This window comes from Lutra lutra, chromosome 1 (assembly GCF_902655055.1).
Source record: "Lutra lutra chromosome 1, mLutLut1.2, whole genome shotgun sequence".
NCBI lineage: Eukaryota > Metazoa > Chordata > Mammalia > Carnivora > Mustelidae > Lutra > Lutra lutra.
In genome coordinates, this window is record NC_062278.1 from 165,706,119 (window position 1) to 165,729,651 (window position 23,533).

At 41.1% G+C, this 23,533-nt stretch overlaps 1 protein-coding gene across 1 annotated transcript in view; it reads left to right on the top strand.

Annotated features, from left to right (window-relative positions):
- CFAP92 (cilia and flagella associated protein 92 (putative)) overlaps nucleotides 1-23,533 on the top strand; it is a 99,069-nt gene that overhangs the window by 43,081 nt on the left and 32,455 nt on the right. The window contains exons 13-14 of the mRNA XM_047743485.1: nucleotides 3,046-3,230; nucleotides 21,459-22,363. Coding sequence (XP_047599441.1) covers nucleotides 3,046-3,230; nucleotides 21,459-22,363 — 1,090 coding nt within the window. The remainder of the gene's footprint in view (nucleotides 1-3,045; nucleotides 3,231-21,458; nucleotides 22,364-23,533) is intronic.

Sequence of the window (23,533 nt, forward strand, 5' to 3'; positions counted from 1 at the left end):
CTCCTGCTCGGAGCACACATCTCTGGGGCAGCTACCTTGTGGGCTGAATCCCCAAGAGAAACTGGTGTCTAGAGGCGGGTGAGCTCCGGGTGACCTGTTGACTTTGAATCGAGGTTAATTTTGCTTCTTAATTTTGGTGTGGGGGGAAGGAGAAGCTCAGATGGTCTCAAACAGCCTGGTGTGACTTTTTCCAGCAGGGTGAAGCCCGGAGGTGTCTGCCGGCTCCCCGCTGTCAAACTGTGCCGTCACGGCCCTGTAACGGCTCAGTGATTCCAAGAGCACCAGTGACAAACAGACTTTGAATCTTGGCTCAGCCACTGCCCAGCAAGTTGGCCACTTCCTCTGAGTCCTTCAGCTCCATGTCCTCATCTGTAGAATGGGGGGAGGATTTCTACCCCGGAGGGCTGCAGTAACGGTCACGTGAGATAATGTGCATAAATTCGCACACAGTAGGACTCAGAGAGGTTACTGAAGTGGAGCCGCTTCTGTCAGAACATTTGGGTGGGCTGGATACAGGGTGCTGGGCCTCCAGCAAGAAAGAAAGACAAGCCTCCTTCCTTATACCGATATCACGGTTTATGGTCCTCAGCTAAGAAGGGCCTTAGCTCGGCAGGCCAACTGGATGTTTGTTTTTGCCATAAAATAACAGCGTAAGATCATTCTAAAACCAGCATGATAATTTTTGCTCATCATCTTTGATTTCGAATTGGGCCCTAGGCTTTGCATCCCTTAGTGGTGGATATTGGTTGGCATTACGATTCTAACCCATTACGATTCTAAAAGGATTCTGGAATGATCTCTTGATTTTTGTTGCAGAGTGGAGGGGCCAAGTGTTGCCAGGCAGGACTGGTCTGGACATGCGTTCCACACTCCTTGGCTGAGCGACCTGGGATGCTTTCTGAACATTTCTGGATGCCAGTTTCCTCTGTCTAGAAAGCAGAGATGGAAGCAGCCACACAGGGCTGTTCTGAGGACCCATGACTTTAATACACACTGGGGTCTGGCCGGTGTAGATGAATGCTCATTGCGGGGTCCGTTCCCAGGCTCTGTCTCTCTTACTCCGGAGCAGGGCTTCTCAGCGTGGGCACTTGTGCCCCTAGGGGGACATTTGGTCATATGAGGAGGTTTTTTTCTTTTTTCTTTTTTTTTTTTTAAGATTTTATTTGTTTATTTGACAGAGATCACAAGTAGGCAGAGAGGCAGGCAGAGAGAGAGGAGGAAGCAGGCTCCCTGCTGAGCAGAGAGCCCAATGAGGGGCTTAATTCCAGGACCCTGGGATCATGACCCGAGCCAAAGGCAGAGGCTTTAACCCACTGAGCCACCCAGGCGCCCCATGAGGAGGTTTTTTGGTTGTCACAGGTGGGAGCGGAGGGATGCTGCTGTTCCATAAAGCAGAGGACGGTCCCCACAGCCGAGAATTCTCTGTCCCCAAGTATCTGTGGTTTTGAAGTTGTGAAACCCTACTCTGGAATTATGGCTGAAACCCTCCCTCACTTTCTGACTGGCGGTTTGAGTGCACATTGGTGGTGGAGATATCTTCCATACTGGGCAGTCTTTTTCACGAAAAGGTTTACAGAGTTCTAGAATACAAGTCATGATTAGTTATGGCCTTGACGAGTCAGCTTTGTTGAAGAGAAAGCCGTGGGAGCCCTGAGAGCTGTCCCCAGCAGGTGCACATGGCCCCATGGTCACGCCGTTGAGCTCAGCCGCACATCCGGGGCCCATAACTTATTTTAGAAGGGAACCTCTTTCCGAGTGTGAGTGACTGGGCCTTCGTGTGCCCTAGAAATTTACAAACCTCGTGAAAGGAACAGAACTGATCTTTCTGCGTGCCCACTAGCCTCTTCCCGTACATATACCCTCTTAATCACCCTAAGCACGGTGGGATCTCTGCCCATATGAAGAAAGGAAGCCCCTCAGAGCCTCTGACTTCTTGTAGGTCACGTGACTACGGTGCGAGCCTAGGCCTCTCTGCTTGTACAATGGAAGATTTGACCTCCCCCCAACTCCCAACATCATTCATTATTTCTCCACCTGGTATGGACCCTTTTCAGAAAAAAAAGATTCTCCCAGCTACGTGTTTCCCACGCAGTGGCTCCATTTACCTGCCCTTTTCCCAAGTTGCGCTATTGCAACACGGCCCTACCCGAAGTGTGCTGTGCTCGATCCAGCTCTGTCGTACCAGTTGTGTTCTACGTCTGGAGCTGCACTTCTCTGCTTGGACCACACCTGTTAAAGCAGCACCACCGGCCACCACAACAGACACCCCGGCATTCCGTGCTCTCGATCGTCTTCTCTTCTAACGTCATTGCCTGAAGCAGCACCGCCCAGAAGAGCTTTCTGTGGTGATGGAAATGTTCCAGATCTGTGTGGTCTGGTCCAGTAGCTCATAGCTACACATGGCTACTGGGCATTTGAAATGTGACTCCTGTGATGAAGGAACTGCATTTTAAATTGTATTTAGTTTTATTTATTATTTGTAAAGATTTTTTATTTATTTGTCAGAGAGGGAGAGACAGCACAAGCAGGGGGAGCTGCAGGCTCCCTGCTAGGCAAGGAGCCCGATGCGGGGCTCTATCCCAGGACCCTGGGATCATGACCTGAGCTGAAGGCAGATGCTTAACCCACTGAGCCACCCTGGTGTCCTGCCTGGGGAGCTTTTAAAAACCCTAGAGTGGAGGCTATATCCCAGACCCAGTAAATCCGATGCTTGAGGGTCCCACCTAAGCATCGGTATCCTTGTAGATGATTCAGGAAATGCTTAAATTACAAGATGGTCATCAAGATTAAATCACAACAATTAAATTCTCTTAGGGAGCTTATGGGACCTCAGTTTGAGAAACTGACATATAATGTGCTGACAGTAGGTGTTTGCTAATTGTTTTTTGGTTTGGGGTTTTTTGTTTGTTTGTTTTTTTAGTTTTCTTCTCTTGGTTATAATTTATCATTGGCTCTTCTCAGGTTGCCTGATCCCTCTGTACTTGTCTTGGAACTGTCATGAGTCACAGTCTAAAACTGTCTGTATTTCTCTCCTGCCCCCTCCAGGATGGCAAACTATTGTGAGTCGTGGTAGGGAGAAGTCTGCCAGCATTTTAGATTGTTTTTTGACTTTAAAAACAGAAGTTCCTATCATGACTGAGGAGCAAAAGCAGGACTTAAATCCCTTGACCATAAAGATCAAGTGTGTTTCCTGCCTTCCGTCACAACCTGTTCCCTTCCGTGAACTAGAGGTAAGATTGAGTCAGAAAAATTGATTGGAGAGCTCTTTTTCCCATCCGGTTGCCCATTACATGTCATCTCTAATTCCCCACAATGGCCTGCTGTGAGATGTATTATCATCCCTATTTCACCATTTAGGCTCTCACAGCGAGATATGAGAGATCAGGTTCCTTCCTGGGTTTAGGAGCTACTAACGCTCAATGTCTCCCCACTACACAACAGATGTCCTTCCAAGGCAGGTAGTGAGCCTCCCATCAGAAGAGTCTCCAGGCTTCATGGAGACAGGAGCAGTGCTCACGTAGATGCTCATGCATTTTGAACGAACCGGGTTTAGCCCTGATATTTACCCTGGGAGTTTCCTTCTTCTTCTTCTGGTGGGATCCTTGTCTCCTGGATTCTGTCTTCCTTTTGGTTTGTTTGCTGTCTGGTTTTGCTGGAACACATCTGCCTGTAGCTTCTTGAGGAAAGGTTAATGAGAGATACTTGTTTTGAGGTCTCATGTGTCTGAAAATATCTTTATTTTACCCTTACTCTTGATTAATAGTTCAGCTGGGTAGAGAATTATCATTTTTCTTCAGTTTTGAAGGCGTTATGTTTTATGTTCCATGTTGACCCTTTTGAGCTTTTTTCTTAAAGCTGTAGAATCTTCTTTCTGTTTTCAGAAACTGCTTGATTAGGTGTCTTAGTGTGGGCATATCCATATCCATGTATTATACTTCCATTTTGAAATAAAAATTCAGAGAAAGTTGCAAAGGTGGTACAGAGAGATCCTAAGTACCCTTTGCCTGTTTTTTTTTCCAGTGGCTATGTCTTATGTAACAATAGTATAATATCAAAGTCAGGCTATTGATAAGTGTATCTGTGTAGTTCTCTGTCATTTTATCACATGCATGAATTTATGTAATTGTCATTTCACTTAAGATACGAGCTATTCCATCACCACAAAGATCTCTCATGCTCCCCTTTTATAGTCACAACTGCTTCGTAACCTTGCATTATCCCTAAGCAATATGTTTTCCATCTGTATAATTTTGTCAATTTGAGAATGTCATTGTTGAGGATTGAATTGTGTTCCCTCAAAAAGGTATGTTGAACACTTAGCTTCCAGTGACTCAGAATGTGACTTTATTTAGAAATTGGGTCTTTACAGAGTTAATCTTGTTAAAATGAGGTCATCAGAATCCAGTATGACCAATGTCCTTATGAAAAGCAGAAATTGGATGTAGAGACTGACACAGACAGAAGACAGACTAAATGAAGAGATGTAGAGAGAATGCTATGTAATGAGTAGACTTATGTTGTCACAAGCCAGGAGATGTCTGGGGCTACCAGAAGCTGGAAGAGGCAAGGAAAGATGCTCCCTTAGCACCCTCTGAGGGAGCATGGCCTTGCCGACATCATGATTTTGCACTTAAAGCCTCCAGAACCGTGAGACAATGAAATTCTGTTATACTAAGCCACCCAGTTCATGGTAACTTATTATGGCAGTCCTAGGAAATTGACAGTTATATAAATGGAAACATCCAGTATGTGACCTTTTGAGATTGGCTCCCCTTCCCCATTCAGCATAATGAATTTAGTGAAGCCATTTAGTGAAGCCATTTTTTATTTACTTTTAATTGCTTTTTAAGACCATTTACATTTAGTGCAATTATTGATATTTTAGAGCTTAAGTCTGCCATTTTATTTTATTTTATTTTATTTTATTTTTGACAGAGAGAGATCACAAGTAGACAGAGAGGCAGGCAGAGAGAAAGAGAGGGAAGCAGGCTCCCTGCCCAGCAGAGAGCCCGATGCGGGACTCGATCCCAGGACCCCGAGATCATGACCTGAGCCGAAGGCAGCGGCTTAACCCACTGAGCCACCCAGGCGCCCCAAGTCTGCCATTTTAATATTAGTTTTCTATTTTCTGTTTCTTTTGTTTCTTTGTTTTCTTTTCCCTGTGTTCCTGTGGGTTCTTTGAAAATTTTAGAATTCTATTTTATCTGTAGTATTTTTGAATGTATAGGTTTTTAGTGGTTGCTCCAGAAATTATATTATGCATACATAACTTATCACAGTCTACTGGTGTCAACATCTTTCCAGTTTGAGTGAAGTAAGAAACCTTACCTTCCTTCAAATCTGTTTACCCTATCTCATTTATAATTGTCTTAAATATTTCCTCTATATAGACTGAGAACCACTTCAAGATGTTTGACTTTTTGCTTCAATGGTCAATTGTAATTTAGAAAACTCAAGAGGAGAAGGAAAGTGTATTGTATTTACCTATAGATGTGCTCTTTCTAATGTTCTTTATTTCCTTTCTGATGTTCCAAGATTTCCTTTTCCTTTGCTTTTTAAATTATTTCTGTTTCAAGAACTAAATGACTAAAGTCATTCTTTTAGGGTAGATGTTATGACAACAGATTCTCTTTAGTTTTTCTTTGAGATGTCTTTATTTCTCCTCTATTCCTAAATGATAGCTTCATGTGATTTAGAATTTGGGGTTGACATTTCTTTTTCTTCAGCATTTGAAAAAAAGTTGTGCCACTTCCTTTTGACCTCTGTGGTTTTTTTATGAGAGATCAACTGTCATTTGAATTATTCTTTCCCATTGTGCTGGGTGGAACTTATCTCTTGCAGCTTTCAAGTTTTTTTTCTTTGTCTCTGGTTTTTGAAAGTTTGACTCTGATGTCTTGGTGTGGATTTTTTCGGGGTTTATCCTGTTGGGTTCACTCAGTTTTCTGAAACTTAAGTTTATGTCTTTTGAAAAATTTGGGAAATTTTAGCCATAATTTCTTTAAAAAAAAAAGATTTAATTTATTTATTTATTTTAAAGAGAGCAGGAGAGGGAGGGGCAGAGGGAGAGAGACAGGGAGCAAATCAGACTCCTTGCTGAGTGTAGAGCCTGACACAGGGCTTGATCCCAGGACCCCAAGATCATGACCTGAGGTGAAATCAAGAGTCAGATGCTTAACTGACTGAGCCACCCAGGCGCCCCACCATTATTTTGTTAAGTACCTTCTAGCACTACCCTTTTCCTGCTTTCATGACACCAGTGTCATGAATGTTAATTCATTGTTACATCCCACAGGCCCCTGAACTTTTGTTCATTTATTTTTAGTCTGTTTTCCTCTATGTTCTTCAGGCTGGGTAATTTATATTGGTTTATTTTCAAGTTCACCAAGTCTTTTCTCTGTCCCTTCCATTCTATTATTAAGCCCATCCACTGAATTTTAAATTTTTAGAAAGTATTGTATTTTTCAATTCTAAAATTTCCATTTAGTTCTTCTTTATATCTTCTATTTCTTTGATGAGACTTTAAATTTTTTTCATTTGATTCAATCATGTTCACACTTGCTTTAAATCATGTTCTTGCTTGCTTTAAAATTACAAACAATTCTAAGATGTGTCAGTTTGGTGTTAGCATCTGTTGATTGTCATTACTCATTTAAGATGGGATTTCTCTGGTTCTTGCTATGATAAATGATTTTTAAATTATATCCTGGACATATTAGATATTAAGTTATCCTATTTAAGTCTTATGTTTTAAATCTTCTGCCAGTGGAAGAAGGGGAATGCTGTCTTATTCCTGTCAGGTGGAGGTGGCAGTCCAGGTTCTTTCGTTCTTCACAACCATGCCCTAGGGTCAGATAGCCTTGCTACTACATGCTTCGCACATGACCTTGGCTAACCACCACAGTGGTGCGGAGGCCACATAAGTACTAGATGGTGAGGCACAATTTTGGCCTCTGCCTCCCTTGATGCCTTGTTACTACTAGGCAGGGATGAAATCCTTGACTCCCCACTTGATCTTTTCTCATGCCACCCAAGTGAGGGGAATTGCTACAGTCGAGCAAGGGTGGAAATCTGGGTTTCCCATTTGACTTTGCTTATGGGGGTGGGTTGGGGCTGGTTTCCTTCATGGTGCTTGCTTGAAAGTTTTCTGGCTCACTAAGCTGCCCCATTCTTGTTTCTTTGGCTGGACAGAGAAGACTTTGGGGAGATTCCCCCCCCCCAAAATCCCATTAACATTTCTGAGTTTCTGTCTTCTCCAGCACTTAGTCTAGAACATATGAGGCAAGTAGAAACCCCAGAGAATTCTTCACAGTCCTTAACCTTCATCTCTCCATCCTTCTGAGTCTCTTTATGTTTGTTTTATATATAAATCCCAGAGTTGAAAGCATCTGTGCTTAGCAGGGGAAATAGGAAAAAGTGTGTTTATTTCATTGTGGTCCAGAATAGGAAGCCTGTAGGTATATAGATATACATGTACATTTAAAAAAAATTTAAGATTTTATTTTTAAGTGATTTCTGTACCTAATGTGGAACTTGAACTTAAAGCCCCATGATTAGGAGTTGCATGCTTCACTAACTGAGCCAGCCAGTGCCCCTAGGTGTAGATATATTTTGTTTTTATTTTATTTTAAGATTTTATTTATTTATTTGACAGAGAGAGATCACAAGTAGGCAGAAAGGCAGGCAGAGAGAGGAGGAAGCAGGCTCCCCGCGGAGCAGAGAGCCCAATGTGGGGCTCGATCCCAGGACCCTGGGATCATGACCTGAGCCGAAGGCAGAGGCTTTAACCCACTGAGCCACCCAGGCGCCCCTTGTTTTTATTTTAATCACTTGGTGCTCATCATGTCAAATGCACTCCTTAATCCCCATTACCTGTTTCACTCATCCCCCTCACCTCCCCTTTAGGAACCATCAATTTGTCCTTAGAAGTTAAGATTCTGTTTCTTGCATTGACTTTCTCTTTTTCCCTTTGCTCATTTGTTTTGTTTCTTAAATTCCACATATGAGTGAAATCATATAGTATTTATCTTTCTCTGACTTATTTCGCTTACCATTGTACTCTCTGGTTCCATTCGCGTTGTTGCAAATGGCAAGATTTCATTTTTTATGGCTGAGTAATATTCCATTGTATGTATATACCATGTCTTCTTTACCCATCCAACTATCAAGGGACACTTGTGCTGCTTCCATAATTTGACTATTGTAGATAATGCTGCTATAAACATCAGAGTGTATGTATCCCTTTGAACTGGTGCACTTGCTGGGTCATAGGGTAGTTCTATTTTTAACTTTTTGAGGAACCTCCATTCTGTTTTCCAGAGTGGCTGCACCAGTTTGCATTCCTACCCACAGTGCAAGAGGGTTCCTCTTTTTCCACATCCTCACTAATACCTATCGTTTCTTGTGTTTTTTATTTTAGCCATTCTTTTTTTGGGGGGGTGGGGAGTGTGTGAGTATGGGGGGAAGCGCAGAGGGAGGAGAGAGAGAATCTTAGAGTTCATGCTCAAGGTGGCGCCTGACATGAGATTCAGTCTCACAACCCTGAGATCATGACATGAGCTGAAATCAAGAGTCAAATGCTTAACTGACTGAGCCACCCAGACACCACTGATTTTTAGCCATACTGACAGTGTCTGTTCGTGTCTTCTCCTCATTTCTAAACTGGATTATTTTTGGTGGGGGGTGTTGAGTATAAGTTCTTTATATATTTTGGATAATTTTATCCATTATATCATTTGCGAATATCTTCTCCCATTCCACAGGTTGCCTTTTAGTTTTGTTAATTGTTTCCTTCCTCATGCAGAAGTTTTGTTTTTTTTTTTTTTTAAATGTAGTCCCAATAGTTAATTTTTGCTTTTGTTTCCCTTGCGTCAAGAGACATATCTAGAAAAAAGTTGCTGCAACCAATGTTAAAAAGTTACTGCCTTGGGGTGCCTGGGTGGCTCAGTGGGTTAAGCCTCTGCCTTCCGCTCAGGTCATGATCCCAGGGTCCTGGGATCAAGCCCCACATCGGGCTCTCTGCTCAGCAGGGAGCCTGCTTCCCCCTCTCTCCCTGCCTACTTGTGATCTCAATCTCTCTGTCAAATAAATAAGTAAATAAATCTAAAAAAAAAAAAAAAAGTTACTGCCTTATTCTCCTCTAGGATTTTTATGGTTCCAAGTCTCACATTTAGGTCTTTAATCCATTTTGGTTTTGTTTTTGTTTGTGGTGTAAGAAAGTGATCCAGTTTCATTCTTTTGCATGTAGCTGTCCCGTTTTCCCAACACCATTGGTTGAACAGACTGTCTTTTTCCATTGGATATTCTTGCCTGCTTAGTCAAAGATTGACCATATAGTTGTGGGTGTATCTGTGGGTTTTCTATCCTGTTCTATTGATCTGTGTGTCTATTTTTGTGCCAGTACAATATTGTTTTGATTACTACAGCTTTGTAATAAAACTCAAATTCTGGAATTGTGATGCCTCCTGCTTTCCTTTGCTTTTTCAAGATTGCTTTGGCTATTTGGAGTCTTTTATGGTTTCATACAAATTTTAGGATTGTTTGTTCTAGTTATGTGAAAAATGTTGTTGGCATTTTGATAGGGATTGCATTAAATATGTGGTTTGCTTTGGATAGTATAAACATTTTAACAGTATTTGTTCTTCCAGTCCGTGAGCATGAAATGTCTTTCCATGTCTTTGGGTTATCTTGAATTTTTTTTTTTTAACCAATGTTTTTATAGGTTTCAGAATATAAGGCTTTCATCTCTTTGGTTAAGTTTTTTCTTAGCTATTTTATTGTTTTTGGTGTAATTGTAAGTGGGATTGTTAATTTCACTTTCTGTTGCTTCATTATTAGTGTATGGAAATGCAATGGATTTCTTTTTTTTACATTTTAGATTTTATTTATTTATTTGACACAGAGAGAGAGATCACAAGTAGGCAGAGAGGCAGGCAGAGAGAGAGAGAGAGAGGGAAGCAGGCTCCCCGTTGAGCAGAGAGCCTAATTCGGGGCTCAATCCCAAGGACCCTGAGATCATGACCCAAGCCAAAGGCAGCAGCTTAACCCACTGAGCCACCCAGGCGCCCCTATGGATTTCTTTACATTGGTTTTATATCCTTTGAGTTTACTGACTTTAGCAGTTCTAGCAGGGATTTTTTGGTGGAGTCTTTCAGGTTTTCTATATATTGTATCATGTCATCTGTAAATAGTGAAAGTTTTACTTCTTCCTTATGGATTTGGATGCTTTTTCTTTTTGTTGTCTGTTTATTTCTTTTTGTTGTCGGTTTGGCTAGCCCTTCCAGGACTATGTTGAATATAAGGGGTGAGAGTGGACGTGTTTGTCTGTTCCTGACCTTAGGGGAGAGAATCTCAGGTTTTCACCATTGAGAATGATATTAGCTGTGGGTTTTTCATATAAGGCCTTTATTATGTTGAGGTATGTCCCCTGTAAATATACTTTGTGGAGGGTTTTTATCATGAGTAAATGTTGTACTTTGTTAAATGATTTTTCTGTATCTATTGAAATGATCATATGGTTCTTATCATTTCTCTCATTGGTGTGATGCAGCACGTTGATTGATTTGCAAATTTTGAACCACCCTTACCACCCAGGAATAAATCCTGCTTGATTGTGGTGAATGACTTTTTTATTGTTGGATTCGGTTTGCTATTATTTTGTTGAGGATTTTTGCTTTCTGTATTCATCAGCGATATTGGCCTGTAGTTCTCTTTTCCTGTGGTATCTTTATTTGGTTTTGGTATCACGATAATGCTGGCCTCATAGAATGAATTGGGAAGTTTTCTTTTCTATTCTTTGAAATAGTTTGAGAAAAATAAGTATTAACTCTTCTTTAAATGTCTGGTAGAATTTGCCTGTGAAGCAAATGGTCCTGGACTTTTGTTTGTTGGGAGTTTGGTGATTACTGGCTCAGTTTCTTTGCTGATAAATCGTTTGTCTAAATTTTCTCTTTCTTCCTGATTCATTTTTGGTAGGTTATATGTTTCTAGGAATTTATCCATTTCTTCTAGGTTGTCCAATTTGTTGGCAAATAGTTTTCACAATATTCTCTTATACTTGTTTGTATTTCTGTGGTGTTTGTTATCACTTCCCCTCCCTTATATATGACTTTATTTAATTAGGTCCTTTCTCTCTCTTTTGTTAATAAGTCTGGCTAGGGGCTTATCAATTTTATTGATTATTTTTGAAAAACTGGTTTATTGATCTTTTTTTTTTTAGTTTCTATATCATTTTTTTTCTGCTCTAATCTTTTATTATATCCTCCCTTCTGCTGGCTTTAGGTTTGGTTTGTTGTTCTTTTTCTAGCTCCTTTAGGTGTAAGGTTAGGTTGTTGAGATTTTTCTCACTTCTTGAGATTGGTCTGCATTGCTATAGACATAGCAGTCATTTTTGCTATATCACAAAGGTTTGAACTTTGCGTTTTTGTTTTCATTTGTTTCCATGTATTTTTTAAATTTCTTCTTTAATTTCCCGGATGACTCATTCATTGTTCAGTGGCATGTTATTTATCCTCCATGTATTTGTAGTCTTTCTGGGTTTCTTCTTGTAATTGCCTTCTAGTTTCATAGCATTGTGGTCAGAAAAGATGCATGGTATGACTTCGATGTTCTTGAATTTTGTTGAGGCTTGTTTTGTGGCCTAATATGTGATCTATTCTGGAGAATGTTGTGCATGCACTTGAAAAAAATGTGTATTCTGCTGTTTTAAGATGGAATGTTCTTTTTTTTTTTAAGATTTTATTTATCTATTTGAGATAGAGCACGAGTGGGGGCTAAAGGGCAGAGGGAGAGGGAGAAGCAGGCTTCCCACTGAGCAGGGAGCCCCATGTGGGGCTCAATCCCAGGACCCCACATCATGATCTGAACTGAAGGCAGACACTTAACTGACTGAGCTACCCAGTTGACCCTAGGATGGAATGTGCTGAACATATCTGTTGGACCCATTTGGTTCGGTGTGTCATTCAAAGTCATTGTTTCCTTGTTGATTTTCTGTTTAGTTGATCTCTACAGCAATGTAAGAGGAGGTATTAAAATTCCCTACTATTAATTCATTATTACCAATTAGTTCCTTTATGTTTGTTATTAACTATTTTATGTGTCTAGGTACTCCCATGTTAGATGCATAAATATTTACAGCTGCTAGATCTTTTTGCAGGGCTGTCTGCTTTATGATTATATAGTGTCATTTTTCTCTTATTACAGTCTTTGTTTTAAAGTCTATTTTATCTGATGTAGGTGTTGTTACTTCAGCTTTCTTTTGACATCCATTTGCATCCATTTGCATGATAGATATTGGAGATTTTGGAGATATGGAGATTTCTCCACCCCCTTACTTTCAATCTGCAGGTGTCTTTAGGTCTACATTGAGACTTTTGCATTGATGGTTTATTGCATTTTTATTACTTCTTTTGTGGTTGTTTCTGAAGATTTTCCCTGATTCTTTCTTGTCTTTCTCTCTTTCATGGTTTGATGATTTTCTTTAGTGATATATTTGGGTTTCTTTCTCTTTATTCTTTGCATATTTATTAATGGTTTTGATTTGTGGTTACCATTATGTTTGTATAACAGTTTATGTTAAGTTGATGGTTGCTTAAGTTTGAACCCATTCTTTACTCCCTACCCCTCCCCTCCATGCTTTAGTGTCCTATGGTGTCATATTTTACATCCTTTTATTTTATGAATCCCTTTGACTGATATTTACAGAAATGCTTATTTTTAATCCTTTGTGTTTTTTACTTTTCATACTCACTTGTGTTCTTTCCATTTGAAGTGTTCCCTTTAATATTTCTTGCAGGGCTTATTCAGTGGTCATGAAACTCCTTTAGTTTTTGTTTGAGAAACTCTATTTCTCCTTCTATGCTGAATGACAGCCTTGCTGGATAGAGTCTTCTTGGCTGCAGATTTTTCCTTTTCAGCACTTTGAAGATATCTTGCTGGTCTCTTCTGGCCCACAAAATTTCTGCTGAAAAATTTGCTGACAGCCTTATGGGGTTTCCCTTGTATGTAACTGTCTTCTTTTTCTCTTGGTGCTTTAAAGTTTTTTTCTTTATTACTACTTCTGCCATTTTAATTACTATGTGCCTTTGTATGGGCCTCCTTGGGTTGATTTTTGATTTTTTTGATTTTTTGCCTCCTGGATCTGGATATCTGTTTCCTTCTCCAGATTAGGGACATTTTCAGCTATTATTTCTTCAAATAAATTTTCTGACCCCCTTTCTCTCTCTTTTTCTGGGATCCCTATATAGCGAATGTTATTATGTGGTCACTGAGTTCTCAATTTGCATAACTTTTTTGGTCTCGTTTCCTCATCTTGGTTACTTTCCATTACTGTCTTTCAGGTCATTAATTCATTCCACTGCTTCATCTAGCTTTTTCTTAATTTCACCAAATGTATTTTAAATTTATTGTGTTCTTCATCTCTGATTCTTTTTTATCTCTAAGGATCTCACTTATGTCCTCCACTATTTACTCAAATCCAGTGAGTATCTTTATGATCATTACTTTAAATTCTCTGTCAGGCATATTACTTTTATTCATTTCACTTAGTTCTCTTGCTGTGGTTTGGTCCTATTCTTCCATTTGGACATATTTCTCTGTCTCCTTAATTTTTCTAACTCTCTATGTCTGTTTCTCTGTGTTAGGAAAGTCAACTACTTCTCCTGCTCTTGAAGGTAATGGCCTTATGAAAAAGAGGTCTTGTAGTGCCCCGCAGTGCAGTGTCTCCTGTTGCCCAGGACCTGTCACTTCCAGGGAATGTCTCCTGTGTGTGTTGCCTAGGTCTTGCTGTTGAGTCCTGCTCCCCACTCCTTTTTTCAGTCCAGTTGTCGGCAGAGCCTCCCCTTGCCTCTTATGGGCAATATTTTGTTCCCAGCAGGGGTGGGGTACATTTTAACTAGGTGTAAACTGGCTGCTTGTGCAATGAGACCTGCCAACACAGCTGCTGCCACTTGAACTGAGGTCCAGCAAAATACCTAGGTCAGGAGATGAGGTGTTGGTGGGTTTGCGCCAGTTTTCTGGGAGAGGGGCCCTGCAGTGTGGGTACTGAGGCAAGCATGAGTGGGAAGGCAAATCTGCCAAAGTGCAGGGGGTGGGACAGAGGACATGGTGTAAGCAAGTTAGATAGTGACTGTCAGTGGTGCACTGGTTCCCACAGATGGCCTTATGTTTATGCTGGAGAGTAGGGGAAGGAAATTGTGTCTGCCAGCTCCTTTGTTTCTGGAGGTGTCTCCCAGTGATCCTGCCTCTTGGACATGCTTTGAGATGAGTAAATCACTCTGACTCTTATCTGCTTCCCCCACCCCCAACCATGGCATTTTTTTAAACTGCTGCTTCTAGGCTGTATCTGCATGGGTTGTTTGTCATGCTGTCTCTTTAAGGACAAGGACGCTTCTTCCTAATGCCTTCCAGGCTCTCCTAAGGCTAAGCCTGCTGATTTTTAAAATTCCAGGCTTTAAGTCCCACAGGTTGTAAGAACCTATGAAATTTGGCCCCTTTTCCTTTCAATGCCAAATGTTATGGGGATTTGTCTTCCCCTTGTGGGTTCCCCAGTGTTCAAGTCTGTTTTTTGCTCTTCTCTGTACTGCTGGCTCCTTCCCCACCACGGATGTTGTCCATCTTGCTCCCAAACTCTCTCTTTCTCCTTCCTCCCTTCTTTGATGTGGTCTCTTCTCTACCTTTAGATTTGGAGTTTGTTCTGCCCATCTTCAGATCGTTTTCTGTGTTATTTACACTGAAGTGAGTGTTATCTGGTTGTACCCATGGGAGGAGGCACAGTTAGGGTCCTCCTACTTTGCCATCTTCCCAGCCTCCTCAAATATCTTTTCTACAAATTTCTTTTCTTTTTCTGGAACTCTGATGGTACAAATGTTTGGCCTTTTGTTGTCCCACAGGTCCCTGGGGCTCAATTTACTTTTAATTTTCAATGTTTTTTTCTCTGTGTGTTCAGATTGCATACTTTCTTTTTTTTTTAAGAAAATATTTATTTGAGGGTGCCTGGGTGGCTCAGTGGGTTAAGCCACTGCCTTCGGCTCAGGTCATGATCCCAGGTCCTGGGTTCGAGCCCCACATCGGGCTTTCTGCTCAGCAGGGAGCCTGCTTCCTCCTCTCTCTCTGCCTGCCTCTCTGCCTACTTGTGATTTCTCTCTGTCAAATAAATAAATAAAATCTTTAAAAAAAAAAAAGAAAAAAAAGAAAATATTTATTTGAGAGAGAGGGGAAGGGAAATGTGTGTGTGTTGGAGGCTGGGGATAGAAGAAGAGAGAGAGATAGTCTCTAGCAGACTCTGTGCTGAGCACAGAGCCTGACATGGGCTCAATCTCATGACCCTGAGATCACGACCTGAGCTGAAACCAAGAGTCAGACACTTAACCAACTGTGCTACCCAGGCACCACTCATATTGCATATTTTATATTGATCTATATTCAACTTCACTTATTCATTCCTCTGCCACCTACATTTTGTTCTTTGGATCATTCAGGTGAATTTTTAAATTCAGGTATTATATTTTTCAGTTATAAAATTTCCCTTTGGTTCTTCGTTATAGTTTCCATTTGCTGAGACTGGCTATATTCTATTTGTTTCAAGAATGTTCAGTTACTTATTGGAGAATGTTTATAATTGTGTTAAAGTTTTCATCAGATAATTCCAGTATTCAAGTCATCTCAGAGTTGGCTTTTGTTGGTTGTCTCTCCCCTTGATAACTGGTCAGCATTCCTGGTTCTTCATATGTCAAGTAATTTTGGGTTATATGTTAGACATTTTAAATATTAAAGTTGTGAGTCCCTGAGTCTTGTTTAAATCCTATGGAGAATGTTGGCTTTTTGTTTTATTAGATAATAACCTTAGTTAGGGTCAAGCTGTAATTTCCAATTTACCTTCTGTGGCTGTGTTTTTTAAAAATTATTTTTATTAACATATATTATTTGCCCCAGGGGTACAGGTCTGTGAATATCAGGTTTACACATTTCACAGCACTCACCATAGCACATACCCTCCCTAATGTCCATAACCCAACCCTACCCCTTCATATCCCTACCCTATATCCCTACCCCCTCACCCCCCAGCAGCCCTCAGTTTGTTTCATGAGATTAAGATTCTCTTATGGTTTGTCTCCTTCCAAATCCCATCTTGTTTCATTTTTTTCATTCCCTACTTCCCACAACTCCCTACCCTGCCTCTCAAATTCCTCATATCAGAGAGATTGTATGATAATTGTCTTTCTCTGATTGGCTTAATTTGCTCAGCATAATACCCTCTAGTTCCATCCATGTTGTTGCAAATGGCAATATTTCATTTCTTTTGATGACTGCATAGTATTCCATTGTATATATATACCAATCTTCTTTATCCATTCATCTGTTGATGGACATCTAGGTTCTTTCCATAGTTTGGCTATTGTGGACATTGCTGCTATAAATGGGTGCACATGCCCCTTTGGATCACTACATTTGTATCTTTAGGGTAAATACCCAGTAGTGTGATTGCTGGGTCATAGGGTAGCTCTATTTTCAACTTTTTGAGCAACCTCCATGCTGTTTTCCAGAGTGGCTACACCAGCTTGCATTCCCACCAACAGTGTAGGAGGGTTCTCCTTTCTCCACATCCTCGCCAGCATCTGTCATTTCTTGACTTGTTAATTTTAGCCATTCTGACTGGTGTGAGGTGGTATCTCATTGTGGTTTTGATTTGTATTTCCCTGATGCCTAGTGATGTGGAGCACTTTTTCATGTGTCTGTTGGCCATCTGGGTGTCTTCTTTGCAGAAATGTCTGTTCATGTTTTCTGCCCATTTCTTGATTGGATTATTTGTTCTTTGGGTGTTGAGTGTAATAAATTCTTTATAGATCTTTATAGATTTTGGATACTAGCCCTTTATCTGTTATGTCATTTGTGAATATCTTCTCCCATTCTGTCAGTTGTCCTTTGGTTTTGTTAACTGTTTCCTTTGCCGTGCAAAAGATTTTGATCTTGATGAAGTCCCAATAGTTCATTTTTGCCCTTGCTTCCTTTGTCTTTGGCGATGTTTCTAGGAAGAAGTTGCTGTGGTTGAGGTCAAAGAGGTTGCTGCCTGTGTTCTCCTCAAGGATTTTGATGGATTCCTGTCTCACATTGAGATCTTTCATCCATTTGACTTTATCTTTGTGTGTGGTGTAAGGAAATGGTCCAGTTTCATTTTTCAGCATGTGGCTGTCCAGTTTTCCCAACACCATTGTTGAAGAGACTGTCTTTTTTCCATTGGATGTTCTTTCCTGCTTTGTCAAAGATCAGTTGACCATAGAGTTGAGGGTCTATTTCTGGGCTCTCTATTCTGTTCCATCGATCTATGTGTTTGTTTTTGTGACAGTTCCATACTGTCTTGATTATTACAGCTTTGTAATAGAGCTTCAAGTCTGGAATTGTGATACCACCAACTTTGGCTTTCTTTTTCAACATTCCTCTGGCTATTTGGGGTTTTTTCAGGTTCCATACCAATTTTAGGATTATTTGTTCCATTTCTTTGAAAAAAATTGACGGTATTTTGATAGGGATTGCATTAAATATGTAGATTGCTTTAGGTAACATAGAGATTTTCACAATATTCTTCCAATCCATGAGCGTGGAGCGTTTTTCCATTTCTTTGTGTCTTCCTCCATTTCTTTTATGAGCACTTTATAGTTTTCTGAGTACAGATTCTTTGCCTCTTTGGTTAGGTTTATTCCTGGGTATGTGATGGTTTTGGGTGCAATTGTAAATGGGATCAACTCCTTAATTTCTTTTTCTTCTATCTTGTTGCTGGTGTACAGAAATACAACTGATTTCTGTGCATTGATTTTATGGCCTGACATTTTACTGAATTCCTGTATGAATTCTAGCAGTTTTGGAGTGGAGTCTTTGGGGTTTTCCACATAAAGTATCATATCATCTGCAAAGAGTTAGAGTTTGACTTCATCTTTGCTGATTTGGATGCCTTTTATTTCTTTTTGTTGTCTGATTGCTGAGGCTAGGACTTCTAGTACTATGTGGAATAGCAGTGGTGATAATGGACATCCCTGCTATGTTCTTGACCTTAGGGGAAAAGCTCTCCGTTTTTTCTCCATTGAGAATGATAGCCATTGTGGATTTTTCATAGATGGCTTTGATGATATTGAGGTATGTACCCCCTATGCCTACACTGTGAAGAGTTTTGATCAAGAAAGGATGCTGTACTTTGTCAAATGCTTTTTCAGCATCTATTGAGAGGATCATATGGTCCTTGTTCTTTCTTTTATTAATGTATTTATCAGATTGATTGATTTGCAGATGTTGAACCAAACTTGCAGCCCAGGAATAAATCCCACTTGGTTGTGGTGAATAATCCTTTTAATGTACTGTTGGATCCTATTGGTGAGAATTTTCACATCTGTGTTCATCAAGAATATTGGTCTGTAATTCTCCTTTTGATGGGGTCTTTGTCTGGTTTTGGGATCAAGCTAATGCTGGCCTCATAAAATGAGTTTGGAAGTTTTCCTTCCATTTCTATTTTTTGGAACAGTTTCAGGAGAGTAGGTATTAATTCTTCTTTAAATGTTTGGGGGGAATTCCCCTGGGTAGCCATATGGCCCTGGGGTCTTGTTTGTTGGGAGATTTTTGATGACTGCTTCAATCTCCTTACTGGTTATGGGTCTGTTCAGGTTTTCTATTTCTTTCTGGTTCAGTTTTGGTAGTTTATATGCTAGGAATGTATCCATTTCTTCCAGATTGTCAAATTTTCCAGCATATAGTTGCTCATAATATGTTCTTTAATTGTTTGTATTTCTTTGGTGTTGGTTGTGATCTCTCCTCTTTTATTCATGATTTTATTAATTTGCGTCCTTTCTCTTTTCTTTTTGATAGGTCTTTCAAAGAACCACCTCCTAGTTTTGTTTGTGGCTGTGGTTTTAAGGCCAGTTCAGTTTTCAAAGATTTTGTAGTGATATTCAAGCCTGTCCTGCATGTGCAGTACTAAGGCACCAGTCAGGTCTGTGCCATGGTCTCTGTAGTTCAGTTCTCGAAACCCCTGGTATGCTGCTTAAGGCCAGATTCCACACGTGCACAGTCGAGGGGTAAGTTTACACATAACTTTATGGAATCCCTTCCTTGATTTCCCCCTTTCTACACTCCCCAGATCCTAAGGAGTCATTTTCCTGGTCTGTTGGCTTGAAAGGTGTACCTTTAGTATTTCCACTCTGACATGCCCTTCCTGGGACTTAGTCTGCCTCTGAGGACAGATGGTGGGAAGATATGTAGAGTAAAAACAATATTGAGGGTTTACCACATACTTTTTGTATCACAATTCCTCTGGTTGAAAAGGATTTCCCTGTCTCAGATTTTTAGGTGCCTGCCCAGCTGCTGCCACCATCAGATTGTAGCTTTGGAGCTTGAACTTGCATGAGGACAGGGCCAAGAGAGAAAAACAACAGTGGATCCTTCCAAACTCCCGCTCTTTGTATCCTATGGGGGTCCTTCCTCCCACTCCTTAGAACAGAAAGAGAGGGCTTCTCTTAGAGCTCTGTCTGTGTCTGGTGCACAATTCTGGGATTCAGGCTTCCTTTTGAGTCCAGTCTGCGACATACAAGAGGAAAATAAACCCAGTAAACTCATAGCTGTGTTGGTTGTACTTTGAGTTTGGTTTCCATTTCCAATTTCCCATTACCTTTTACTTTTCAGAGGCCTCTGACAGTTGCTCTATGCATTCTGTTTATGGTTTCTGGATACATTCACTAGGAGATGGAGGGTGGGGTGTGCTTACTTCACTTAACCAAATTTTAAAGTTCATCTTCTAATATTTTTAATTTTTTCTTTCATTATTTTATATATGTTCTTTTTAATATCCTGTATACAAGTCCTTCATTATATATATAGGTATACACTATCTATATCTATACCTATACCTATATCTATATCTATATATAGACATATAGGCATGTATTATACATGTTTTATGCCAGTCTAGGGCTTAACTTTATTTGATAAAGTCCATGTTATCAACTTTGGCTGTTATAATTAGTGTTTTTTTGTGTCTTGTCAAAGAAATCTTTTCCCACATGGATGAAGATTCTCTCCATGGGACGCCTGGGTGGCTCAGTTGGTTAAGCAGCTGCCTTCGGCTCAGGTCATGATCCCAGCGTCCTGGGATCGAGTCCCGCATTGGGCTCCTTGCTCAGCAGGGAGCCTGCTTCTCCCTCTGCCTCTGCCTGCCATTCTGTCTGCCTGTGCTCGCTCTCTCTCCCTCTCTCTCTGACAAATAAATAAAATCTTAAAAAAAAAAAAAGATTCTCTCCTATGTCTTCTTCAAGAAGATGTATATGGTCTATGATTCATCTAGAATTAATTGCATTTTCCTATCCATGAAGATTGTATATTTCTCTATTTAGATTTTCTTTAATTTCTCTCTGCACTATTTTGTTCTTTTCAGTGTACAGGTCTTACACATTTTTCATTGCATTTCTTTCAAGCATTTTATGTTTCTATGCTATTGTAGGTGATATTTTAAAATTATTCATTGTTAGAAAATAGAACTAAAATAGATTTGACCTTATTATATTCCTTTTTATATACCTAACCAAACAAATATATTTAGTTTATGTTTCTGGTCACTCTAATATCTTATGGCTTTGTGCAACCAATTTTGCTAGAAGTACCTTTTACTTAGGAATTTTGTAATTTTTACTGTGGTTTCACATTTAATTGAACTTTCTCCATGAGGATTCTTTGAAGCCTAGGTTGAAAGTGGATTTCTGTAGAAGGTTTTTTGAAAACTTCTACGAGGTACCTGGGAGCATACCAACCCAGGATTATTTAAAGGTTTCGGTGTAAAATAAATAGTACACTTGGAGTATGAATTCAGATCACAAACTTTCATAAGGGTTAACTTTTGATTAAAAAAGTCTTAGCGTCAAGGTTAAAATATGCAAGATACCCTGTTTTCTGTCACTCCTTTCCATCTTATTTTCCATGCCCTCTTAAACCCCACACCTCTGAGCCCTTCTTCACCTTGTGGTAACTTTCTGCTTGGATACCTGTTAATATGCCAAAGGTGAGCCCATAGCAACCCTCCAAGATGTCTAGGAAATACAGATTGCCTTTTCTAAAAACCACTTATCTCCACCTTTTCTGCACCTAGCCTTGGGCTTGGAAGTAAAAATATAACTGTACAAAATGCACATGTCCTGTCTTCATGGCACTCAGTTTGGGAGGAGGAAATAGTGACTTAATACTTATTAAGCCCTGTCTTGTGTCAGCCACCATCTTGGTGCTTTCATGTATGTCACTTAATCCTGGGGATGACCTTGGAGAGCTGGCTCTTTCCTTGGTATTTTGTGGATGAGGAAATCCAGGCCACAGGGACTGCAGGGGACCAATGTGGCTCTAGGATTTGAGCCCCCTGTGGGAGCCTACCTTTAAAGGGGAGGCAGAGTGACTGCCACTACAGCCTAGTGATCTGTTGTCACCTCATTCTCTCCTAGAGGCTGTGCATCCCTGTGTACTGCAAGTACCAGTTCTTTAAGACTCCGGTTCACAGAACGGAGGGGCGGCCCCATGGAATCCACATCCATTTCCAGGACATCAATGTCATCTTTCTTGGGGCAATGCAGCCCAGTGACCTGAGGGAATACCTGGAGGGGCCTCCCATGGTGGTGCAAGTTCATGACAGGGACCGCAAGTTAGAGGAGTATTCCCGGAAGCCCACCCTGTTTGGGGATGACCCATTGGATGCATACCTCAACCTCCAGTCCCTCATCTCTCCAGAAGAGACAGAGAGCAACCCCTTTGAATCCCATAACAAGATATGGGACCCTTATGGGGTTGCCCAGGTCAGTTTTGCTGACCTTCTCCTTGGCCAGAAGTACTTGAACTTGGTCGTCCCCATCCACAGCTGTGAACCCAAGCCCAAACACCGTGGCCAGGATGGCAAGATCAGGAAGGTTGTGGGGTTTCGGGTCCCCACAGATGGCTTCCAGCGCAATCCAATGCCCATGGGTAACTACCTTGAGGCCAACTCTCTGCTCAAGATGCGGGTGGACATTGCTGTGCCACTGCAGGCCAGGGCTGAAGCCCCTGACCCAGAGCTTTCAGGTACCCAGTTTGGCCGCATCATTTTCGTGTTTGACTCTAAGAAGATCTCCCTCCTCTATGGCCTGCTGCAGGACATCACCATGATCAATGCCAAGGCCCTTGATCTGGAGGCCCACCCTATCAGGAACATCCAGCAAATCCTTTCAGCCTTTAAGATGCGGGTGAAGATCCAGGAAAGGCAGGACCTGGATGTGCTCACTGGCTTCCACCTGCTGGATGGGAAGCTCCACCTTCTCATTCTGGAGGGCTTGGCTGACCAAGGCTTGAAGCAGCTATGGGACAGCCATCAAAGCCGGTAGGTGGGTGTTTTTTTGGTGTTTGTGTTTCATGTAAAAGTCATGATGATGGATGCTGAGTGAGTGGAGTGGGGAAATCTTTTTATTTTTTTGGTAGGGGGAAATCTTTTGAAGCCAGGCTCAGGTTTAGTGTCCTCATCTGTAAGAAGGATATATTGATTCAGTTCCTTTTGGGGTTTATTATAGAACACTTCACAGGACTCCATTATTGACCTTGATCACAGGCAGAATTTCTTGCCTTTGGATGAAGGGAAGACTTTAGGGCCACGCAGCAGAAAGGGTGGTTCAGGAAAATGGGCCCTCCCTTCAGACTTCTGAGGGGCCTACTTGGCTAATAAGGAGAAGAAAATCCTGTATGGCCCTAAGATGGACACCACAGAGAAGTAGATTTCCACTCAGTCTAAGGAAGACCTATCTGACTATTTTGAGGCTGGAGAAGCTGCCTAGGCTGCAGAATATTCTCCTTCCCTGATGACCTTTAGGAATACCTAATTACTCCTCAGTGGAAATATTGTAGAGGCGATCGAACTTTTATATTCTGGGCTGGAGCAGGTGGCCCCTTATGGTCCTTCAGTTCTTCAGTTTTGTCTTCATGACAATTCTCTTTTCCTTTTTTTATTTGCAAGTATCCTAGTTTGGGCTTAAAGGGCCTCTTTATTTTTATTTTTTAGATTTTATTTATTCAAGAGAGAGAGAGAATGAGCTGGGTGGGGGAGGAGCAGAGGGAGAGGGAGAAACAGACTCCTTGCTGAGCCCCAACATGGGGCTCAGTCCCAGGACCCTGAGATCATGACCTGAGCTGGTCGGACACTTAGCCCACTGAACAACCCAGGCGCCCCAGTACCTCCCTTTTTGAGTTTGGAAACTCCCCCTCTCTGTCTTCGGAGTTCAGATACCCTAGAACCTAGATGCTGACAACAGCAAGTAGTCCTGAGGTTGAGTTGTATTCATCCAGGACAGGAGAGCAGCCCTGTGTGGCCCTGTCTCGATGTGTTGGTAAGCCAAGAGGCGCTATGGAGGAGCTGGCATTGTGTCTAGTTATCTGCCCAAGAGAACTGAAAACAGGTCCACACAAAAAACTTGTATGTGGATGTTCATGGCAGCATTATTTATAATAGTCAAAAAAGTGGAAGCGGGCACCTGGGTGGCTCAGTGGGTTAAAGCATCTG